General features: G+C 41.0%; 1 protein-coding gene across 1 annotated transcript in view; it reads right to left on the reverse strand.

Moving 5' to 3' along the window:
* cntn3b (contactin 3b) overlaps positions 1-12,975 on the reverse strand; it is an 81,655-nt gene extending 68,680 nt beyond the window's left edge. The window contains exons 1-2 of the mRNA XM_061727937.1: positions 12,666-12,975; positions 6,489-6,621 (exon numbers count right to left, since the gene is read on the reverse strand). Coding sequence (XP_061583921.1) covers positions 6,489-6,573 — 85 coding nt within the window. The 5' untranslated portion in view covers positions 6,574-6,621; positions 12,666-12,975. The remainder of the gene's footprint in view (positions 1-6,488; positions 6,622-12,665) is intronic.
* Between the last annotated feature and the right edge of the window lie 11,863 nt (positions 12,976-24,838).

A 24,838-nucleotide genomic window follows, 5' to 3' on the forward strand; every position in this document is an offset into this window, starting at 1 on the left:
AGTTTAAAAAACTTTGTTGGTGATCACAGCCTCAAGACGCCTCCTGTATGGAGAAACCAGTGGAATACATTGCTCAGGTGTGATTTTGGCCCATTCATCCACACAAACCTTCAAATCTTCAAGGTTCCGGGGGTATCTTCTGTGAACCCGGATCTTCAATTCTTTCCCAAGATTTTCAATTGGATTCAAGTCTGGTGATTGACTGGGCCATTCTAGCAACTTTATTTTCTTTTTCTTCAACCAGTTGAGTGTTAGCTTGGCTGTGTGCTTGGGATCGTTGTCTTGCTGAAACATCCACCCTCTTTTCATCTTCAGCAGCCTGGCAGATGACGGCAGATTCTGATCAAGAATGTCTCCATACTTTTCTACAGTCATTATTCCTTCAATGATATGAAGTCTACCAGTACCAAATGCTGAAAAACAGCCCCACGCCATGATGCTCCCACCTCCAAACTAGACTGTTGGTATGGTGTTTTGGGGGTGATGTGCGGTGTCATTTTTCCTCCAAACATGTTGTCTTATGGAACCAAGAGTTCAATTTTGGTCTCATCTGACCAGAGTATGTATCTCCCAGAATGTCATGGGTTTATCCAAATGTTGTGTCGCAAACTCCAAACGAGCTTCAACATGCTTCTTCTTCAGAAATGGAGTCTTGCGTGGTGTGCGTGCATGGAGGCCATGGCGGTTGAGTGCATTACTTATTGTTTTCTTTGAAACAACGGTACCTGCTGATTCCAGGTCTTTCTGAAGCTCTCCACAAGTGGTCCTGGGCTGTTGGAGAACCCTAACGATGATTGTTTTGACTCATTTGTCTGAAATCTTGCGAGGAGCACCTGGCCGTGGCTGGTTTATGGTGATGCCGTGTTCTTTCCACTTCCGGATGATGGCCCCAATGGTACTCACTGGAATTTTCAGAAGTTTAGAAATGCGCCTGTAACCAATGTCTTCAGTGTGTTTTGCAACAATAAGGTTGCGTAGGTCTTTGGACAGCTCTTTGCTTTTACCCATCATGTAATGCTTCTTGTCCAACACCTTGCCACCAGCAACCAGAAACCTTTTTAAAAGGCATCAATCAGGACTAAACCAGCTGATATTACTTTGCACTAATAGGGGACAGGTTAACTTTCTAAATACTGACAAACTCCAGCTGTTTTCTTGGCTTTCCAGACCTTTTCACCCCTCCTTTTCTTAATGTGTTCAATACTTATTCCCTGTGCCATTTCACTTTATTACACATAACTTAATTTATGGACATAAATGTTTGGATTTCTTTGTATGTTTGCATTACTTGGGTTGATGCCAATATGCCTGTATAAAGAGATGTCATTCTATTAGTTCCTTCGAATATAAATAATAATCAATCAACTTTGCAATTCAAGATTTTTTGTCACATGCCTTTTTGTTATTCTGAATCACTCCTAGACCATGCGTAGCAGATCAGATCTGAATGCTTAATGCAATGCTTAATGCAATGCTTTACAGTCTTGTGCAGTAATGTCACCAAACCATGATGATCATAGTCAAGATGCTCCCAATAGCAACCAGCCTGAATGTTTTTGAGGGGCTCAGAAGAAACCCTAAACCTCCTCACCTGTCTCAGGTAGTAAAGCTAATGTTTTGCCTTCCTGACCTAATCAAGGGCGTGGGTGGGCCAGGTAAGATTGTATGTGAGCTGAAGATGTACTTGATGCTGTTAACTTTCTCTACTGGAGCACCACTGATGGAATGAGGGGAGTCGGACCGCTGCTTTGGTCCACCACCATCTCCTTGGTTGTGCTGATGTTCAGCTGGAGGTGATTATCCTGGCACCATCTTTCCAGGTTTTCCACCTCCTCCTTGTAGGCTGTCTCATCGTTGTTGGCGATGAAACCAAACATTACTGTGTCATCAGCAAACTTGGGCCACCCATAAATCACACACTGACACGGGCACCGCTGCTGATCAGGGAAGGTTCTGATGGTGTCACGAAGTGGGTGATTAGTCCAACACACAGTCAGAGTTCAGGGCCTTGGGCATACTGGTGAGACAGCTCAGGGGGCCACCCTCGGGGCCAGGCAGACCGGGGAGACAGTTCAGGGGGCCACCATTGTGGCTGGACACACAGATCAGGGGGCGCCCTCGGGACTGGACACAGATCCGGGGGGCGCTCTCTGGACTGGGCAGATATATCAGGGGGCTACCCTCGGGGCGTCGGCTGGAGCTTAAGCACAGTCCCAGGAGGTGGTGTGAGCCAAGACCTTGGTGCTGGCTTGAGTGCGAGCACGGTCCTTAGCAGGGGCCTGGGGCCGGCTGAGGGGCAGGCAGAGTCCTGGGTGCTGGCTGAGGGGCAGGCCGGGTCCTTGGCAGGGGGCTGGGTGCCGACTGAGGGGTGGCAGGGAAACGGAGACTGGCTGGGGCCCTTCCGGAACCTCCTCAGGAACAGGGACAGGCTGGGGTGCGTCCAGGGACCACCTCGGGAACCGGAACAGCCACAGGAATGGGAACAGGCTGGGGTGATTTCAGGACCACCGGCACAGAAGGCTTCAAGTGTCATAGACTTCAAGTGTAATGTAATCTCCTGCTGGGACCACGCTGGCTGGTCCGTTCTTTCACGAAGTGGGTGATTAGGACCCAAACGCAGGAGAGACCAGGAGGAAAGAGTTCCAAAAAAGGTGATTTATTAGGCCAAAACCAAACGAAAAGCGCTGCAGAGCAGGGTTTACAAAAACACAAGAGCAAAAATCCAAAACCATGACAAGATACACGAGGGAGGAAACAGTACGGACCAGCAGGGAGCAAGGGAAAGACAAGACCAGATATACTGAGCTGAAACCAAACCGTGACAGATGAGAAATTAAAATGGGGATGATTTGGTTTGCCAACCTACAAACAGAGCTAATGACTACATCTACAAACATCAACGTCGGCTGAGCTGTGTCAGAACACATCCTAGTTCATGTTATCAAGTGCCTCCTGATTGGTGGAGCAGAGGTTCCTGGGTAAGCTCTTGTTTGAATTATGGGATAAGAAAGATGGCCTAATGGTTACTCTTCCTGAAACACGGCTGAGCACCACCTGCTATCCCTCCATGAACATTGGTGAGTAAAATTCTGGGAAGTGGAGCTTGGTATGGTTGCCTTCTCAGTCTGGTTTCAGGGGTTTTTTCATTTGGCGTCGGTCGGGTCCACCGCTGCTGTTGTTGCATCGTGTAGTATCTGAGACCGCCACTGAGCTCAACTGAGAAACCTTCTAAAAACTGGTGGTGAGTTGATGCTCAGTGCTCACAGAGGTTTATGGAAAAAGAGCAAACAAAAAGAGGTAAAAAAAACACACCAACTGTGCAGAGGATCTGACCTTGGTGCCATCTTGCAAAGACTGTTTTCAACTAATCAATCAATCAACTGACACAATGCATCAACTGACATCTATGTTAAAGGTTTTGTACATGGATCCCTCTAAATTAGACAAAAAAAGCCTTGAATATCTCTGTCCTTTAAAAGTTGTTTTAAATAACCGTAGGACTTTAATTGTTATGTAAAATATCTTGCCGAGAAGCTGCTTTAGAGTTTTTAATGAAGTCCAACAAAAATGGCTGGGCAATATAATGGCACAGAGGTGTCCAGTGTTAATTATCTGTCTAATTACAATATACTGATAGCTACAGCTGATGACTGAAGTCACTTCCTAATGCAGATGGCCAGTTTTTTTTTTTTTTACATATTTCCTCAGTAATTAATGGCTCCTTGCAAATGACAGGCTTGATAAATAAAGTAGAGTGATCTATTTTAGGAATATCTATGTCATACTACACATGAACCAGTTAATTGGGGCCATAAGGATGCAGTCATCTGCCAGCGCCCTAAAAGGAAAGGATGTGTAACACAATCTGGTACTAAATCAAAGCAGCGTCACCAGACGGCCAGGGTACGACTAATTAATATCCTACTGTTAACAGATTGCAGCATGTGGCCAGCAGTTCTACACATGATTTCAACCAATAATGTCTCAAGGAAGTGAAACATGTTGGGACAAAACGACGTGACACAGCAACTCTTCGTGGCTTCATGTGTAGTAAAACAGTTACATACATTTACATACCCATAAATATGCATTTTAGATTAAATCAAAATAAGAGATATGCATGTGAAGAGCTCATCAGTTGATGTTTCTGATCTTATTAATTTGAATATTTTTTTTTTAACCGTCTCTAATGCCTTATAACGACGTAGTTATTCACAACCTGATAACGGCTGTTGTGTGCTGTAGTCACACTCGCAGATCCCAGAATAAAAACCTACACCCACAGAGAAGCAGCTTTGTTAAAAACTCATGTCCGCCATGAAGGTGAAACCACTTGGAGCTTGCTCCCTTGGGCACAATGTGTGAATTACCCATGAGCCAATTTGAATAACATTCACTGGGAGCTACAATGTCATTTGAACATGGGCTGACATTGTGGTATGTGCCAGCGTCTCTCCTGCCTGAATCCCAGGTGGACGCGCAAGGGTAGGATGAGACACAATTGCAGGCAGACTTTGGTCAAATGCAAAACTGGATTCACTGCACAGGTCAAGACATTGACCAGGAAGGTCCATAAAAAGCAAAAGCAATGGAGTCCCAGTTGTCCCTGCCCTCTTACTGGACAGGGAATTCACAGCAGAACACCAGGGAATGTTTAAGGACATAAAACTACTGTTAATGCAAATAATGACTGCAAATTAATCAGCGTGAACTTTAAGGTCAGGACATTTTTCTGAGGTCATTAACACCTCATCCCAAAGGCAAGGCAAGGTGCTTTACACAATGAAAATGTGAAACGTGAAGAGGAGAAAAAAAAAGTAACTGAATAAAGACAAGTTATACTTAAAGGAGCTTGAGGCTCCTTTTAAGAAATGAGACTCTCTAGCGCCACCCTTCACCACGACGGCCGTCGGGGGTACTGCAGCCAACAGTGAAGCCGGCACGGGAGAACGGGGAGAACACACATGCAGCGTCATGTGACGTCACATCCGCAGGACAGCGCGGGAAATTCTGGTCCGGAATTGCAGCACATTTTGCAGCACACAGCCTGTTCAAGGCAAAGGAGAGATACACTAGAGGGCTCATTGTTTTTGGTTTGGAACGCTTCATCTGACATTATTACTAGAAAACTTAAAATGTATACAGATTTTTTTCATAAATCTTGCCACAATCCGGCCTCAAGCTCCTTTAAGCGACAGTTACAGTTTGGTACTTAAATTAACATAGTTTAAAGTTAAATTCTGAATAGTTTAAATAATTCATCAAAGGCAGTTGTAAACTAATGAGTCATTTCATCTTGATTTAAAGGAATTGAGGGTTTCAGCATTCCTGCAGTTTTCTGGAAGTTTGTTCCAGATCTGTGGAGCATCAAAGCTGAATGCTGCTTCTCCATGTTTGGTTCTGGTTCTGGGGACACAGAGCAGACAGACCTGAACCATCCAGACCCGAGAGACCAATTCTCCAGTCGCTCTAGTAATACAGTATACCACGGTCAACGGTGCACTGAGACCTAATAATATCAGCACTGTGGTTCTTCCACAGTCTGTATTTATGTGGATGCCGTTGAACACCTTGACAAGGGTGGTCTCAATGTTGTGGTGACCACAGAAACTGGACTTGAAGATGGTCAGAGTTAAGAAGGTATTTAACTGCAAAACGTTTACAATAACCTTACTGATGAACGGACGATTTGAGATGGGTCTGTAATTTAGCATTAGCAACTTTGTCCATATTGTTCGTTTTCAGCAGTGGTTTGATGACTGCTGTCTTCAAGGACTTCAAGGTCTTCAAGGTCTGGGAGACAACACCTGACAAAAGGGATGAGTTTACTATTTGAATCAGATAAGATGCCATCATAAATCTTTCTTGAAGAAAGCAGTGGCTAAAATATCCAGACAACAGGAGGGGGAGTTTAGATAATCCGTAATATCCTCCAGGTCATTTTATCCAAATTGGTTTTGATTGGAGACAGCACTGTTCCTGGAGTTGATATTGATGCAATATATATATTGACTGCTTTTCTAATCTTCTGGATTTCCGTTGGTAAATTGATTGCAGGCCCTTGAAGAGTGGAGTTCAGATGCTCCTGACACAGGAGGATTTGTTAATCGCCCACAGCAGCAAACAAGACACGACTGTTATTGATGTTTTTGTTGATGATTTCAGAAGAGAAGGATTCCCTTGCATTCCTCAGTTGGAGATTATATCTGTGAAGTCTCTCTTTATAGACATCATAGTGAACCAGGAGTCCAGTCTTTCACAAAAGCATACATATTCTATAAAAATGCTTCTTCCCTAGACTTTTATTTAGAGAACAGAAATGTAGAGTATGGAAAAAAACTCAACAGTCACAGGAATATTCATCTATCACAAATACATACTTAGGAAAACACATTTCATCAGAGACATGCAATGATGACATAAACCACCATAACAAATTGCATATTATGTAATGAAACCGAAAAATAAAATGTACTAAAATGTCTTACCTGCAAGGCATCCTGTGATTGATAGCAGAACAATTTGTTTCCATGGTAACATCATTCTTAGTTGCCGAGGGCGAATGCGACTCATCCAATTGCTTGTGAATAGAATGGTCTCCCTTGAATAGAGGAATTTAATCTGGAGAGAAAGTAATTACGGATGAGATTAAAACGTGACATTTTGATCCAAATATGACAAGCATTCAACAGCAAAAACAACATGATTGCAACACAAGCAAGTTACATAAATGGTTTTTATTGTTTTTGAGTTGCTGTGCTTTAGAAGAGAAAGTGAACCTTGAGAGAGTGAGATGTGATGGGTAGAAAATCAGAAGCAGACAAAAATCCAAGGGTACACAAGTTGGTCGTGACTTTTCAGGTGCCACAGAAGAAGAAACAGCTGTCGGAGCGTGTTTTCTTTTACGGTTCTCTGTTAGTCATTCTACCTAACAAGCTCATTTCTGCAGCTTTAAAGAGGAGAGAAAATACAAATGATTGACCTCAAAAAATACTTTTCTCTCCTATTCAACTATTAATGGGAACTGACAGACTGCGTAGCAATACCCCACAAAATATCACCTCGTACTTTCACAGGGGGTTTAGTGGGCCATTAAGCGAAATGAGCACTTTGACTTTCACATGAAAAAAATCATTGTCTGTGAGATCAATACAAATACAGAAATACTAGAACGTGAAATGCTCAAACAGTGAAAACTGAGCAGCTGACAGACATAAAAAAACTACAATGCTAAATCAGAGAGAAAATCTGTCATCCTGTACTATTACGTAGGTAGTTACTCCTTTAAATGTCCATCCAGCTCCGTTTTCTAGTCTACTGCGCCTGTAAGAATAGTCCTCAGCTCAATTTGCTGCAGGGATTTGAGCTATTAACCATGCCATGAACACTGTCCATTACTGTGTTTGGCAGCATGACATTGAGAAACATGCAATTATTTATTCCTGTAATAAGGTTTAAAGAGGGTACATTTTCAAATTAGGTCGTCTTCATATTTGCGTTTGACATTATGATTCCCTATTAAACAGGAAAATTGGAAGTAACATCATTTTAAAAGCTGGAATGCACTGCTGAGAGGGTGTATGGGGTCAGTTAGACTACCTCAAACTAAAAGAGCAGAATATAACCAACCTAACTTAAAAGTTATATATTCATAATTTGAGTCCTGTCGCGTTAGGAAGTATTTATCAAGGCCAAACCCAGGAATAGCTGGGATTTCTCAGAGTTGGAGGGTGTCTGATCACACAATTTCACGGTGAGGATGAAACTCTGAGTACAAATGTACAGTGACGAGGGTAAGCCGGATGCTTGATGTAAAATTCCAACTACCAACCTGACGTGAGAAAAATTAGAAAAGAAATACTAATTTGCAGCAAATGCAGCACAAATACTTAAACATGTGCTGTCACTCTCACCAGCTGCAGACCCTGCTGCTCTTTCAAAACCAGGCTCCTGTTTTTCTCCGATACAGACGGGAGAAAACTGGCAAACTCTTGCCGATGCAAAACCCCTCTGTGATGCCATATGAGGAAGCACTTGGTAGTTAACATAATGAATGGAAAAATCGTGGATAAAGAAGTCTTCTTGCTGACTATGCAGCTCCATCACTCAGATGCTTGTTTACAGAGCAAATATATGACACCATAAATACGTGGAACGAGGACAGGAAATCTAATAGTCGACTAATGTCAGCAGAATATGCTTTTATTTGAATTTGACTGCTTCATCCCAACACTAGAAGATAACTCCCTGTTAAATAAACAATATCTTGCTGTCACGATGCAAAAAACATTGTAAATGCAAAGACGTGGAGGCTTGAGTTATTAACAGGCTGCTAATAAAGTAAAAGGCATCTTCACTCAGTAGTGAAGGGTCCAGTTTTAAACTTGGGGAGGTTAAGTCTGCGCTCTTTCAAACAGCCAATCTACAACACTACAGGACTGTCTCAGAAAATTAGAATATTGTGATAAAGTCCTTTATTTTCTTTAATGCAATTAAAAAAACTAAAATGTCATACATTCTGGATTCATTACAAATCAACTGAAATATTGCAAGCCTTTTATTATTTTAATATTGCTGATTATGGCTTACAGTTTAAGATTAAGATTCCCAGAATATTCTAATTTTTTGAGATAGGATATTTGAGTTTTCTTAAGCTGTAAGCCATGATCAACAATATTAAAATAATAAAAGGCTTGCAATATTTCAGTTGATTTGTAATTAATCCAGAATGTATGACATTTTTGCATTACAGAAAATAAAGGACTTTATCACAATATTCTAATTTTCTGAGACAGTCCTGTATTGTTCTTACAATGCATAAAAGGCAGACAGAATTATGATCCCCCACAATATATGGCAAATAAATTCAACGTTTTTTGTAATATGAAATATTATGTCATAAAAACAAACAAAAAATGAAATTGTCGGCAGTTATTTATATACCGTACTTGTCAACTAAAACGTCCCCATCATGACCGAAAAAAACCTGACCTAACTATACTCTGCCTGTTGTCTCTCGGTGTCAGTGTGCTGATAGGACCTGCTGTGATTTACCGTTCAAGTCACAGATAAATGAATAAATGTACACCGAAACGTTTCTTATGCAGAGATGGAATAGAGCCTCTAACGGTGCAATTCAGTGGCACAGAAGGGGCTTTGCTTGAGCTCTGACCTACATCACAGTAAGAGGAGAATGATATGCCTTTTAGGATTAAGAATTCAGCCCACCCCTCATCCTTACAACACAACCCTGTTGTGTGGATTAAAGCTATCTTTGAAATTCTTGAATGAGACCTACATACCAACCACTTACTTGTGTCACCAACTTGTTTGCTAGGTTTGTGCCTACTGTTTAACATAAAGCCCCCGCTACATAATCTTACAGAGCTTCTGTGAAGCACAGAAGAGGCTGCAGAGAAGGGAAATGGCGCCATTTGCTCAATCGTAATTTAATGGCTTGCGTTGGCATGACTCGGCTGTCTTGGTGCCAGTAATTGTTCATCTTGTATAAACGCGGGCACAGCCAGATTCAGAGTGGATTTCCTGGTGTCTTTCAAAATTTAGGGGGCGTTTTGCCAGTTGAAAAACCCATCACATTGGATTACACGCTCTCAGATTATACATGAGAAAGAAAATGTGTGCTGCATTTTTCAGTCTGAGTGCAGCGTTAAATGCCCTCCGTATTCCAGACCGGAGTCCTACAAGCTTCGAGCTCGTGAAAAGAAAATCTCGTTGAAAGACTTCCTTTGAAACTTACGTTATCCCTGGCACATCGTCTCAACTTATAAAATAGATGTTTATCACCGCGCTGGCGTCGTTACACAGCCTGTAAACCCACGGGCACCTATTTATTTTTGCATACTTGTTTCTAAATTAAAAACATGCGCCATAGAAAACGACTTTTATGTGCGTGCATGCGCGCATCTAAGAAAAGACATTACTCTCGAAATACTACTAATTGAAAGGTTCTTAATTAGTATATATATATATATATATATATATATATATATATATATATTCCAACACAGAGGTTTAAAAAGCCCTTCTAACATTCAAAAAGCTACAATTGAGCATAACCTGATGCTCATCAGATTTGAGAGATGAGGAATGCATTATTCTGGGCACAGAAAACTAAAAGTGACTCTTTCCGGCCGGGATTTGTAACAACAGGGACGCGGTGGCATTTCGTTTGCATCCTTCAGCTTTCTTTGCTGAAATGATGAGCAAAAGATTGGCTATATGCAGCGAAGCATCACACTTTCACATCCGTAGAAGCTAAACCTAATGAAAGTCTGCGACTAAATGCATTCCAGAGTAAATGAGATGACTTTTTGGTTAGTGAGACTGTTGCTTGGCACATAATTGATAGGAGAGGTGGTTAAAGGCATCCATTTCCCCCTCTCGAGGGCAGCATAATTGCTAAAGAATCTAATAAGGCAGGGGGGAAAGGGGGAAATGAGAGTTTCCATAAAAGGGCTGCACACGGTCTGCATTTAGATTTCATGCAGTATACACAAGCAGCACAGGCACCGGAGATCACGCCGGAAAATCAAGTAAAAGTTATTCTGTCCAAAATGAATATCAGAGTTTCAGTAGGTGTAGATCCACTGCAGCATGTGATGCATTCACGCCCATGTTGGTTTTTGTTTTTTCTTCCTCAGACTATCTGCTGCCATCTCCTTCCAATCACTCAATAAGAGAACCTGGGAGACGAGGAGCTGCCAGCCAAGGTAGACTCGAATGCACGGCTGACATGACAGATGTCTCCTTACATACTCTCATGGAGAGTCCTCTTTGTTTATTTCTCATAACTCTCGCAACTGAAAATGAAAAATGTAAAAATAAATATAGTAAATTACCTAGAGAATAATCATTGCTGTTGTTTTATCAAATTAGGCTGCTATCGGGCCAAAAGAAAATAAGAAACAGCTGATGGGTAATTATTTGGTATTTAGTGTGCCATGACTGAGGCTCCTGCGTGAGTGAGTAATGCTTCTCTTGGCAAAATAATGCATTATGGTTGAAATAAAGCATCGTTTTATGTAACTGCCTGCTTCGACCTGGTCCAAACAGCTGTTAACACTCATGAATGAACTGGGTGCGAGAATAATCGTTCCTGGGATGATTTTTCCACTTTCATTGAAGCAGAATGAAAAGATTAAAACCAAGGTGGAGCCACAGCACGACTGATTAACACATCAATGAGATGGCAAGGTTAGAACGGTGACCAGGGCCAGCTCTGATTGCAGCATGAAGCAATAATTATAAACTTTGAAGCGTCAATCGAGTGAAAAGCAATAATTCAGGGAACCGTGAGTGAGGCTTTGCCACTCAAACACAAAGCTGAGCTAGAAAGTTGCAGGTTTTTTTTAAACATCTGGCCAGGTCGCCGGGCGGACACACAGCTGGGCATTTCCATGTGAGAACTCACTGAATCCCTGGAAGACAGCGTGGCCCCTGTGACTCTCTTCAGTGTGAAACACTCCTGCACCCCTCAGCTGATGCCAACACGGACAGGAGCGCGTGAGAGAGGGAAGCTGCTACCTCTCTCTGCGCGCCATCGTCAGCCGAGCACAACCCCAGACCCCCGTCAGAGACACGGCCACAAACCGGGCTGGAGGTTCGGGCCGGGGGGGGCTTTCAGCTGCATTGGCGTTTTACTTTTTTGATTGTCGTCGATTTATTTCACACACGTTTATGGGCAACTAAATGGATGGAGGATATAATTGCCTATCTGGTTCAATCAAAAAGAGCTTTTGAAAGGAAATGGTGAAACGGTACAAACACAGCCTCTGCATTGCCATGCTGGATGTTGCTGCATTAGAAAATAACTCACTGCATGGCTTCAAAGACATGTTTCACTGCTCATCTGGCGACTGCTTGTTATTCTCAAAATATGTGCAAAGGGATCTATAAATAAATATGAATAGAGGGGAGAATGATGGCAATACCCTGCTGAATAGTAGATTGCTTTGAAGATGCAGCCGGCTGCATTTCCCCTTCACAGTTTGGTCCATCTGGGCGGGAAAGAAAGGGAATACTTGTGTGCAGACCAGTGGCAGGGAAATATTTGTTTTTTCCCCAATAAAGAAGAGTTGAGCTGAGCTATACAAGTTATCTCTTTAATCAATATCCCCTGTGGGTTTGTATTATTACTGCACCCTGAGATTTGATAGAGAAGCAACGATATCTGACTGTTGTAGTGTTAGATACCGTTAAGTAAATTTTAACATCACATCTGATGTGTTAACAACTCCGTTGATCTCACTTTCTGTTTCTCTGAGGCTAATTGTTTTAAACAACTTTGCCAGTCCTGGTGCTGTTGCTCTGTCAGTAACGGCACAGCAGCACCATCTGGACTCTGTCCCAGATGGAGGAAAAGAGCCCCCACAGTGAAAATCCCAGAAGGACCAAGCAAATGCAGCGTGCACATCATTATGAGCACGGTAGCACTATCTGCATGCACACCCTGACCCAATGGCCCTGTACAAATGTGGCTAAATGCATCTTGCCAGTGGAATTTTATTTTTAATTGTTTCTGTGTCACATGAGGTAACCTTTACCCCGCAAAGCAAATGCATAGGTTTTCACGTGCATGCAATACAATTAAGACAACCAAAAATAACATTGAAGTATGCAGTGATGATCCCCGACTGGACACTTACTGGTTCTAGGTTGCTGTTTTTTTTTCCTCTTCATTAACGAGCTTTGATGATAACTCAAATCAAAGATCCGTCAGATGTGCTGTCTCACTCACATTTTTACTGCAACTATTTTCTTTAGCAAAGGTAAAAAAAAAAAAAAGAAAAAAGGGAGGGTGAGGGTGAAGAAAGAGAGGAAAGAAGGTGTTCTCTTCTCCAACAGTGAGAGCGCTTAAGCCTTAAATTGTGCTCACTTGATGTGTGAAGACGGGACCGACACTGATCAGTTCCTCCGTTAATTCCACAGTGAAAAGTGAGATATGTGGCTGCGGGGCGATGCGCGCCACGCCGGAGTGTTCCTCGAGCCCCTCTGCCTGTACTCCACCAGATGATGCCCGTGAGCGGAGAAGAGAGGACAGCGGTGCCGCGGAGCGGAGACTCGCACTGCGCGCGTCCCCGGGCTCTGCTGCCTTTATGCGCAGGAGGAAGCGCCCACTGGTGACGCGGGAGAGAAACACACGCAAATGCGCCACCAGCCTGCAGGCACCCGTTCACCAGTTTTGACGTACACACGTGTGTGTGTGTGTGTGTGTGTGTGTGTGTATATATATATATATATATATATATATATATATATATATATATATATATATATATATATATATATATATATATATATATATATATATACTATATATATATATACTAATTAAGAACCTTTCAATTAGTGTATATATATATATATATATATATATATATATATATATATATATATATATATATATATATATATATATATATATATATATATATATATATATATATATATATATATATATATATATATATATATATATATAATGTGTGTGTATTTATATGTATATATGTATATGTATATATGTATATTTAAATATATATATATTTTTTTTTTTTTTGAATGTTAGAAGGGGTTTTTAAACCTCTGTGTTGGATTTTATATATGTATATATATATGTATATATATATATATATATATATATATATATATATATATATATATATATATATATATATATACATACATATATATATATATATATACATATATACATATATATATATACATATATATATACATATATATACATATACATATATATATATATATATACATATATATATATATATATATATATATATATATATATATATATATATTTTCTTTTTTTTTTTTTTATTTATTTTTTAATGTTAGAAGGGGTTTTTAAACCTCTGTGTTGGATTTTATATATGTATATATATATATATATATATACTAGAATTGGGCAAAGCAAAAGATACGGACAAATCGTTTTACACACGGATCTTTTTACAGATTTGCCGCGGCAGAAGTGTGTCAAAATCCACGTGTGCAAAGACAGCCAATCGAGAGCTCCCGGCTGATTTTTGCGCAGACACAAATCTGAATACAGACACACAAATCTTTTTACGCACACACAGATCTTAATACAGACACACAAATCTTTTTACGCACACACAGATCTGAATACAGACACACAAATCTTTTTACGCACACACAAATCTGAATACAGACACACAAATCTTTTTACGCACACACAAATCTGAATACAGACACACAAATCTTTTTACACACACACAGATTGAGATACGCAAACACAAATAATATTGGAACAATAATACCCCCATAGCGTGTGAGTTTTGAGACTCCCTTGACGTGACTAGATCCTCAAATAGGTTTTTTTTAACACGGAAGGATCTGCAACCAATCAGATGTCTTCCTTTGTTCCAGCCAATCATAAGAGCGCACCCCACGTGGGGGACGATTTACTCTAAACCAATCAGATTAAAGGGGCGGATACACCTGCTGTTTGAACTGCGTTAGCGCTGTTCACTTAGAAAAGTGATTAATATTTCGAGTTGGTGGAGTAAAGATAAATAAACATCAACAGGAGATAAACGATAAATAAACAGGATGGAGAGGAGGTCACTGTTCTGATTTTCTTGTGATCCCGGTAAATAAAACGATCAGAGCGCGATCAGAGATGGTTTGTCGGGCTGTTCAACCAGAGCTGTCAGGAGACCGGAGAGTTCTTAGTCCTGCCGATGCAGCAACTGATGAAAAACAGCGGAGATATTTCTGTATTTGAACTACAGGTGTCTTTCAGGAGAACGAGCCTGTTGACGGGGGTGAATATTGCTGCAGGTCTCGTTCTGGCTCTGGCCGTGAGTGGCGAGTGACCAGACGTGGAGGTCAGAAACAAGCAGCTGTTATCCTCACATTCATGATGTGACATCGCCACCACACAGAGACAAATATGTGTCAAAAGAGTGGTGGCAGATCAACACATTCCTGGTGCAGAGTCATGCTCATAGGAAGATGCAGCCGTGATGATGCTGGTGGGGGGTTTAGACCACCGATCATCAAACATCTGAGCTGGATACAGAGGTTCTTCGGTTATCAGTCGACTGATACCGACTTTACTCCAGATATTTCGGTAAATTAATCTCCTGACATGTGCGTGCTGCTCCACCTGGCCGCTGCTGCTCGTCCCCGTGAGGCAGCGCAGCAGCTCTCTGCTGGTCTGTCTGGTTCTGAATCAGCGGGACAATCTAACACGTAGTCAAACCAAACGGAGCAAATATATAAAAATCTCCGCTGTTTCTCATTCTCATTTGCTGCATCGGCAGGACTAAGAGCTCTCCCGACGGCTCTGGTTGAACAGCCCGACAAACCATCTCTGATCGCGCTGTTTTATTTACCGGGATCACAAGAAAATCAGAACAGTGACCTCCTCTCCATTCTGTTTATTTATATTTTATCTCCTGTAGATGTTTATTTATCTTTACTCCACCAACTCGAAATATTAATCACTTTTCTAAGCGAACGCAGTTCAAACAGCAGGTGTATCCGCCCCTTTAATCTGATTGGTTGCAGATCCTTCCGTGTTAAAAAAAAACCTATTTGTGGATCTAGTCACGTCAGAGGAGTCTCAAAACTCACACGCAAATCCAGCGCAACTCACAGACAAAAAAACATTTGTAAATCAGGTTATATTTGTGTGTGCATCAAAAATACATTTGTGTATCTTGTCCTACGCACGTATGAATTGTTCTGTGCACGTGTGAAACTGTGTGTGTATTTGCAAATCGTTCTGTGCATTTGTAAAACTTGTCCTGTGCATTTGTGAATTATGAGACTGTTCTAGCTCCATACTTCTCAGGTTGTTAACAGTATTAAAAACATAAAAAAAAAATACCTTGAGGTAATTTAGAACAGCACAAAATGTGTGAATAAATTAATCGCAATTAATCGCATAGTTAATTACAGAAATCATGGATTAATTAAGATTAAAAATTGTAATCGTTTAATATATATATATATATATATATATATATATATATATATATATATATATATATATATATATATATATATATATATATAATGTGTGTGTATTTATATGTATATATGTATATGTATATATATATTATGTGTTTAAATATATATTTATTTATGTCTGTTAGGGGTGTCAAATTAGTACGTTAATTAGGAATTACTTGTAGTCGCATGTTTTTTAATCGCTTAAGTTTACTTTTTCTGTTTGCAAGTTGCCTTTATTTTGAAATCTGTGTTTGTGCGGTGGGCTTCTTGTGCTTGAGTTGTGGATGGAAAATATTGGTCAGTCCCACCTTCAAGTGGACATTGATTGGCTGTCCCTGTGTTTGGGCGTGTTTAAATACGCAGGTAGACTCCCATTGTAGCTGGACAGGTGGGGGGGAGGTGAAAATGGAGGAGCACTGCCAAGTGGATGTAAAGGGCTAGGACTGCATCTGTTCCAGTCTGTTTAAAAAATTCATTAATGACTTTGTAAAGCCACTTTTTTGTTAACTATCAATCTTTAAATTCATTGCATTGTTGTGGGAGATCAAAAGGAAAATACCTCAAGTTGAGGGCTTTAATCAGCAATTTTTAGGTGATTTAGGAGATTAAAAAAATAGGAGATTAAAAAATAGGTTAATTAGATATATGTACATTATACATATGTAAATATGTACATTATATATATGGATGGATGGATGGATGGATGGATGGATGGATGGATGGATGGATGGATGGATGGATGGATGGATGGATGGATGGATGGATGGATGGATGGATGAATAGATAGATAGATAGATAGATAGATAGATAGATAGATAGATAGATAGATAGATAGATAGATAGATAGATAGATAGATAGATAGATAGATAGATAGATAGATAGATAGATAGATAGATAGATAGATAGATAGATAGATAGATAGATAGATAGACAGACTTTATTTATCCCAAGCTGGGAATTTGTAGTATATATATATATATATTATACATATATTATATATATATATATATATATATATATATATATATATATATATATATATATATATATATATATATATATAATATATATGTACATTTTTGTGTGTCTGTACGTGTGTGTAAGACAGCGGGAAAGGATTTGATAATGAATGGAGAGCTGTGTGTATTTTTGTACCAGGTGATACCTTTGCGTAATAATAACTAAACGTTTTTGAAGCATTTTTTGTCTCTGAATAGGTTGTCAGATAATTTCAACTTCATTGTTTTAGATGATGCAACCATCTGAAATCATACAGGATTTTGGTGGAGTTAAATAGTTGTTTTTTCACCCAACAGCACTTTTAATGTATATTTGCAGAATGATTTAATCACATGCTTATTCTTAGAAGTAGTTCAATCAAAATATTAATTCTAAATAAAATTATTAATTAATTAAAAAGCGTCGCCTCTTGAAGCCTTCTCTCACTCTCATTTTTAACTTGATATCGAACACAAGCCACAGACCCAGCAGCAAATACAGTATATAATGAATTTTATGCGCGCATGAAACCTTTACGTGCGGGTGTAAGCCTAAATTATGGTTCTGCGTTAAAACGACGCAGAGCCTACGCCGTAGGGTACGCGGCGACGCGCACCTATGCCGTAGGCTCTGCGTTGGTGTGACGTGGAACCATAAATCAGCCTTGAGCAGCACTGAGGGGAGAGGGGAGGGGAGGAGGGGAGGAGGGGAGGAGGGGAGGAGGGGGGTGCCGGGCTGCCGGGCTGTTCTCGCATCGCCTTCGCACAGTGTCTAGATGATTTGCAATTACAGGCTGAGCCTACCGCTAGTTTCTAAACTGTAAAAAGTGGGGGGGACAAAAACATGATTTTGAAAAGACAGGGGGACATGTCCCCCCTGTTGCGCCGGGGCACTCACGGCGTTTAGCACAGCAACGCCGTGCTGCCACTCAATCGCTTTATTTTATACTATTTCAATTCAATTCAATTCAATTCAATTTTATTTATATAGCGTCTAATACAACAGATGTTGTCTCTAGACGCTTTCCAGAGATCCAGAACATGAACATAAACATAAACATAAACATAAACCCCCGAGCAATTATTATATAAACAATGGCAGGTAAAAACTCCCATAGTGGGAGAAAAGCCTTAAGCCAAACAGTGGCAAGGAAAAACTCCCCTTTAGGAGGGAAGAAACCTTGAGCAGGACCAGGCTCATAAGGGGGGACCCTCCTGCTGAAGGCCAGACTGGGGGAGTCAGGGATGTCAACAACACACAGCAGGCAGGTGGCAGGTGGAAGCAGCAGCGGGATGACCAGGGGGGGGGGCTGCAGGCAGGCGGAAGCAGCAACAGCAGACATCCACGTAAGCAGGTCGAAGCAGCAACGGGATGACCGAGGATGGGGGGGGGGGGGGGGGGGCGGGAACACAGGCCAGAACGCGGCTCCCGAGGCTCCAGCCTGCAAACATGCACAAAAGAGAAAAAAGGGGGGGCCGGCACAAGAAACTACAGGAACGATGGACAAAAATGATAGCTATGAGATATTTATAATAAATAAAAATGGTAATGGAGAAGAGAGGAAGGGAAGAGGAGAGGAGAAGAAGGGTGAGAGGCACCGCCCAGCGGATCATGTCGGTGCCCCCCTGCAGCATAAGCCTATAGCAGCATATCTACCTCGAAGCTATATTTGAGACTAACTATCATAGTTTTGTTCTATAGCTGCAACTGTGACTACTGACTCTAACACACTAGAGTTTACACTACCTAGATATTTACCAACACCAGCTAGAGGTTTACTAAACATTAACTATAGGCTTTACTAAACAGAAAGGTTTTAAGTTTAGTTTTAAAGGTGGAGGTGGTGTCAGCCTCCTTAACCCAGATTGGAAGTTGGTTCCAAAGTAATGGTGCCTGATAGCAGAACGCCCGCCCTCCAAATCTACATTTAGATACTCTAGGAACTACGAGTAAACCTGCACCCTGGGAGCGGAGAACTCTGCCAGGAACATAAGGCACTATCAAATCTTGTAAATACTGCAGAGCTAAGCCATTTTGGGCTTTATATGCAAGTAATAAAATTTTAAATTGAATTCTGAATTTTACAGGTAGCCAATGGAGCGACGCTAACACTGGAGAGACGTGGTCTCTCCTGCTGATTCCTGTCAGCACTCGTGCTGCTGCATTCTGGATCAGCTGGAGCCTATTCAGAGAATTACTTGGACATCCTGCTAACAACACATTACAGTAATCCAATCTAGAAGATACAAACGCAAGAACTAGTTTTTCTGCATCACTCTGCGAGAGGATTTTCCTAATTTTTGCAATATTACGGAGATGGAAAAACGCTATTTTACAAACCTGATTAACATATGGTTTAAACGACAAATCCTGATCGAAAACAACACCAAGGTTTCTCACAGTTGCACTGGAAGCCATCGCAACACCATCTAATCCCTTCCTAAGGTGCTCTGGACCAAGAATGATAACCTCTGTTTTATCTGAATTTAGAAGCAAGAAATTTCTGGACCTCCAGTCCTTGATGTCCCTAAGACATGCCTGAAGTTTAACTAACGGTTCTGTCTCATCCGGCTTCATAGACAAATAGACCTGCGTATCATCAGCATAACAATGAAAGTGTATGCCGTGATTCTGGATTATACTTCCCAACGGCTGCATGTATAAACTAAACAAGATTGGCCCTAGCACTGAACCCTGCGGAACACCATAACAGACCCTTGACTGTTCTGAAGAAAACTCATGTACATGAACAAACTGGAATCTGTCAGATAGATATGATTTAAACCAACGTAGAGCTGTCCCTTTAATCCCAACAACATGCTCTAACCTGTGCAGTAAAATGCCATGATCAACAGTGTCAAAAGCAGCACTGAGGTCCAGTAGAACCGATATGGACACTAGTCCCTTATCTGAGGCCATAAGGAGGTCATTCGTGACTCGAACCAGTGCTGTCTCTGTGCTATGATGCATTCTGAAACCTGACTGAAAGACTTCAAACAGATCATTTCTATACAAATAGTCACATAACTGGCTTGAAACTGCCTTTTCCAGAATTTTAGATACAAATGGAAGGTTAGAAATTGGCCTATAATTAGCTAAGGTGTCTGGGTCAAGAGAAGGTTTTTTAAGTAAAGGTTTAATTACTGCCACTTTGAAAATCTGTGGTATATATCTTAAGCTTAAGGATAGGTTGATTTGGTCCAGTATTGTCGTACCAATAAGAGAAAAAACATTTTTGAATAGTTGAGTCGGGATGGGGTCTAACATACATGTGGTAGACTTAGCTCTATTAACAAGTGAGGTCAGCTCAGGGAGGTCTATAGGATCAAAACAGTCTAGAGTCAAGTCAGAGCCTATTTATATACTTTTTCTACTTTTACTGTGACCACCAAATAATGTTGTTTTCCTGTCCTCCACCTCATCAACAACATCTCGTTCTCAGTCTCCGTGAAATTTAGTGGCACAGTGGCTCGACACGTTCATTCATCCTGACGCACAAACAGGCTGCAGGAAGCCGCTGTGCATGCTCAGCAGGCTCATTCATATGCAAATACTACTTTGCATTGCCCATATATGGTAAAAAGTGGGCGTGTAGAGGGCGGGATATGAGGCGAATTCAGCTGCGCAACCTTCCAGCTGGACTGTGATTTATAAAGCGAACATTGCTTGCAAGTGTGCGTGCAAGTGTGCGTGCAAGTGTGCATGCACGCGGTTTTATAAATCCAGATTTTTTTTTCCCGCCCGCCATTTTCGGCTTTTGGCTTTACGTGCACTTTTAGTGTGGACCCTTTGCACTCTTTTATAAATGAGGCCCCAGGTCATTACCATAGACTTAAAAAAGTTAGTTTCACAGTCATTTATTTAAGAAGACATTGCCAACTTCCCTTCAATCTTCCAAAGGCATTCTCCACAACCACCTGGACTCTGCTGATTTGTATGTTGTCCTGTAACTGCTGCTCAGTGAGGCGCCCATTGTCTGCAAAAGGTTTCATCAGCCAGCTCATTTGCGGATATGCAGTGCCACTCAAAATGTAGTAACCCATGTCGAGGCCACCAATAGTTTTACACTGGCCAGGGAATAGCATACCTTAACCCACGACCATCCCCTACAGTCCTGACTCTCTCAAAGTTCTGGCATTGTGCAAGCTGCCAGGGAGTCCAGAGAACACATTCCAAAAATGCCCTTCACTATCAACCACTGCCTGAAGCACAATAGAATACCAACCTTTTTTGTTACAGTATTCTGTGTTATACCTTGATGCTGCCAAGATTGGTATGTGACAATCATCAATGGCGCCCACACTTTGTGGCAATCTCCATCTGTTCTCAAAGTAGATGGCCATCTCCTGGAGTGTTTCAGCATCAGGCAGTTTGATCACTTCTATCAACAATATTTGTTCGGTGGCAGAACAGAAGGCCTTTAAACACTTGCAGACAGTTGGGCGGTTTACCCCAAACAGATGGGCAATGCTGCGGTAGTCTGAATTGGTTGTGAGCTTCCAGATGGTGACAGCAACCCTTTATTTGAGGGGAACGCATAGAGGAAAGCTTGTGTCCTGCTTCTACAGTGTCGGTCCCAGTCGTTGCAGAGATACTGAAAGGTTTCCTGTGAATTCTGAAGTTCTGTATCCAATGTTCGTCTGAGAAAGTCGGCCCCACCACAGTCCACCTCGTGTCACTTCTATTGTGAGCCCAAACAGACGGTGTGGGACGTCTCATTAGTCGCAGGAGAGTCTGCAACATGAGTATATTGCACATTACAGCCAAGTCCGTGGCAACAACACCTGATCAGAACTAATTAAGAAAAAATGTGTAAGTAAAATTATTTAACTCACAATTCACCTTTGTCTTTGACAGCAGATTCTTTCTTCTGCTCTCAATTCAAGCAGAACAATTCTTTGAACAATTATTGTCTTCTCCTTCCCACTCAGCCCTCAGGAAATCCTCTCGGAACTCTTTTTATCTCAAAAGCTACCACTCAGTGTATGCCATGTAGGGAAACATAAACGCAAGATACATCTCTGTCCCTTCCAGGTTTGTTTCTTTTTCTCTTCATTCTTTTGCTGCACTATTCTTTTTTTGTCTCCTCTTATGCTGCTGACTCTTTGTGAACAGCAAAAAATGCACTTTACTGCCACCTCGTGGTCAGTTGTGTTACTTGTTCAGTCAAAGATTCTTGTGTGGCGTTATAGTCTAATGCAGTGGTCACAAACCCTGGTCCTCAAGATCTATTGTCTCACATTTTTTGGATGTTTCCCAGCTTCAACACACCTGATTCTTAATAACAGTCCTCATTAGCTTGTTATCAAGGTCTGGACAGTTCTGTGCTTGACACAGCTCCTTGTATCACGGTGTGCTGATGCAGGGTAGCATCTAAAACATGCAGGACAATAGATCTCGAGGACCAGGATTGAAGCCCACTGGTCTAATGGAACCACGCCAGCTGAAGGGGCCGAAGAGACGTTGACCCTGTTCATGTCTGGTGGGTTTACCCAGAACTCCTGCGCCTAGGAGTGGTACCCCGTCTGGTCTTCTGCTGCTGAAGCCCATCTGCTTCAAAGTTTGATGTGTTGTGTGTTCAGAGATGGCATTCTGCATACTTTGGTTGTAACAAGGGGTTATTTGAGTTGCTGCTGCCTTTCTATCATCTTAAACCAATCTGGCTGTTTTCTTTTAACCGGTGACATGAACAGGGCATCTTTGTCCTGACAGCTGGCACTCACTGGATATTTTGTTAAGTTTTTGTGGACCGTTCTCTGTAAATCCTAGCGATGGCTGTGCATGAAAATCCAAGTAGACTCAGACCAGCCAGTCTGGCACCCACAACCATGCCATATTTAAAGTCCCTTAAACCCTCATTCTTCCTCATTGCTCGGTTTGAAGTTCAGTAAGCTGTCTTGACCATGTCTAAATGCACTGAATTGTTTCCATGTGATTGGCTGATTAGATTTTTGCTTTAACAAGCAATTGAACATGTGCAGCTATGGTGTAGCCAATGAGTGTATAGGTTTTCTATTAAAAGGATTGTGTAAATAGTCCAAAACTGTAGTAAATGGAAATACACATTATATTTTATGCCATAAATCTATAGTCTGGAGCATTTCAAGCCACTGATGCTAATGTTGTCCCTCTATGAACTCACTCTGGACACGGGAGTTGGTGAGGGTCTGGGCTGAACCAGCAGAGTAAAACTCTCAAAATGCTCTGCAGCAAAGCTCCGCTATTATTGCATATAAGTTGGAGCAGCCACTGGTGGAGAGACAAGTGGAAAACAAATATTTTTATATTCAAAGGTCTTTGCATGGTAAAGAGTTTAAGTTTTGAAATATATAAGGGCTGAACTTCTAAGTATATGCACTACACAACTTCACATTTATACCTTATACAATATTGTAAATTTGCAGACGAAGTGATGGCCCTCATCCAGAACAACAATGAAACTATCTATATGGACAAGCTGGCAGCGCAAGCTTCATGGTGCAGAGACAACAATCTGAACTTAAATGTCTTCAAAACTAAAGAGATGGTCGTGGACTTTCCGAGGGAGAGGCAGAGGCCACCACAGCATTGATGGGTGAAAGACAAAACTCCCTATCTGAAAAATGTACTCTCTTGTAAGAACAAAATAGAAATTTCTTCACTCAAATAATTATATTTTTATGGATACCCAATAAATGTTATATTGCTTTTGGACAAAAATTACTATACTATGTGTTAACAAGATCAGTTAGGCATTAATGAGTTGCAAAGTGGAGGGATCAATTTTTTGATCATTTTACAGATAGGATTTTTTGCCTCACTCACGTGAGAGAGGTTTGATTGTTCACTGCTACCGTATCTGACAGTTTACCAGTACTAGAGATGAAATGTCTTTTGCTGTCTTGTGTCAATTTATATTTCAAGTCGTTTGAAAGTGATTTTATTTCCTTTTACAATTAAATTTAGAATAAAGTCTCAAAGTGAAAGTCCCTACAAAACTACAAAAGAATCTTTTACACAAAGAGTCTATCTTTTCTCAAATGTTATTGAAGGACCTTAGTAAAGACTAAGCAAAATAAAACCTGGACTTCTTGAGAAAATCTAACATCAGAAACCAGGGAAGATGACATAAACACAAAAAACTGATAAACAATCACTTTGGATATGACTGATCCCAGTCATTTCTTGTATAAGCCCGACAGTGATATATCATTTACTGACTGTTAAAATACCAATTTCGTCTGAATGTAAAAACATTTCACAAGCTGTTTTGGTAGAGTCTTTTGAGTCTTTGGAAGACGCACTGAATTCAACAAATGTAGGCATAGAACAGACATTCAGACTCATTTTTACCAGCTATCACATCATATTAAATAAATCTCACTGTTCTTGCACAAATAATTGCAAATATGTATATGTAGAGCAATGCATTAGATTGAGCAAAATATTGAGATTTTGATATTTAATGTTTCTGGTCACAACACACCTCTGAGAAGGACAGATGGAACAATTCAGTGAAGGAGATGAAACTTCTTTAATTAAGGCCTTTTGCCATCTTCTTGGTTGAATAGTTGTGTGGGGGAAGGGTGAGGGGAAGCTTGGCAGAGACCAAGGTCAGCAGCGATATGAGCCTCTTACATTTATCGACACTGCACATAATCTGCCGTCATCTACAGGCAACCCAAGTCGAGAAATGAATGATAGGACCAGCCTGCACAGACATGCACTGGCTTCCAAGAGCCATGGCTGCTGGGCAGCTGCTGGAGTGTCTGTACACCAGTCATGTCTGGAGATTATTTATAGCTGAATCGGAGCTTTGACCTCCGCATGACAAAA

The sequence above is a fragment of the Cololabis saira genome, chromosome 8 (assembly GCF_033807715.1).
Source record: "Cololabis saira isolate AMF1-May2022 chromosome 8, fColSai1.1, whole genome shotgun sequence".
Taxonomy (NCBI): Eukaryota; Metazoa; Chordata; class Actinopteri; order Beloniformes; family Belonidae; genus Cololabis; species Cololabis saira.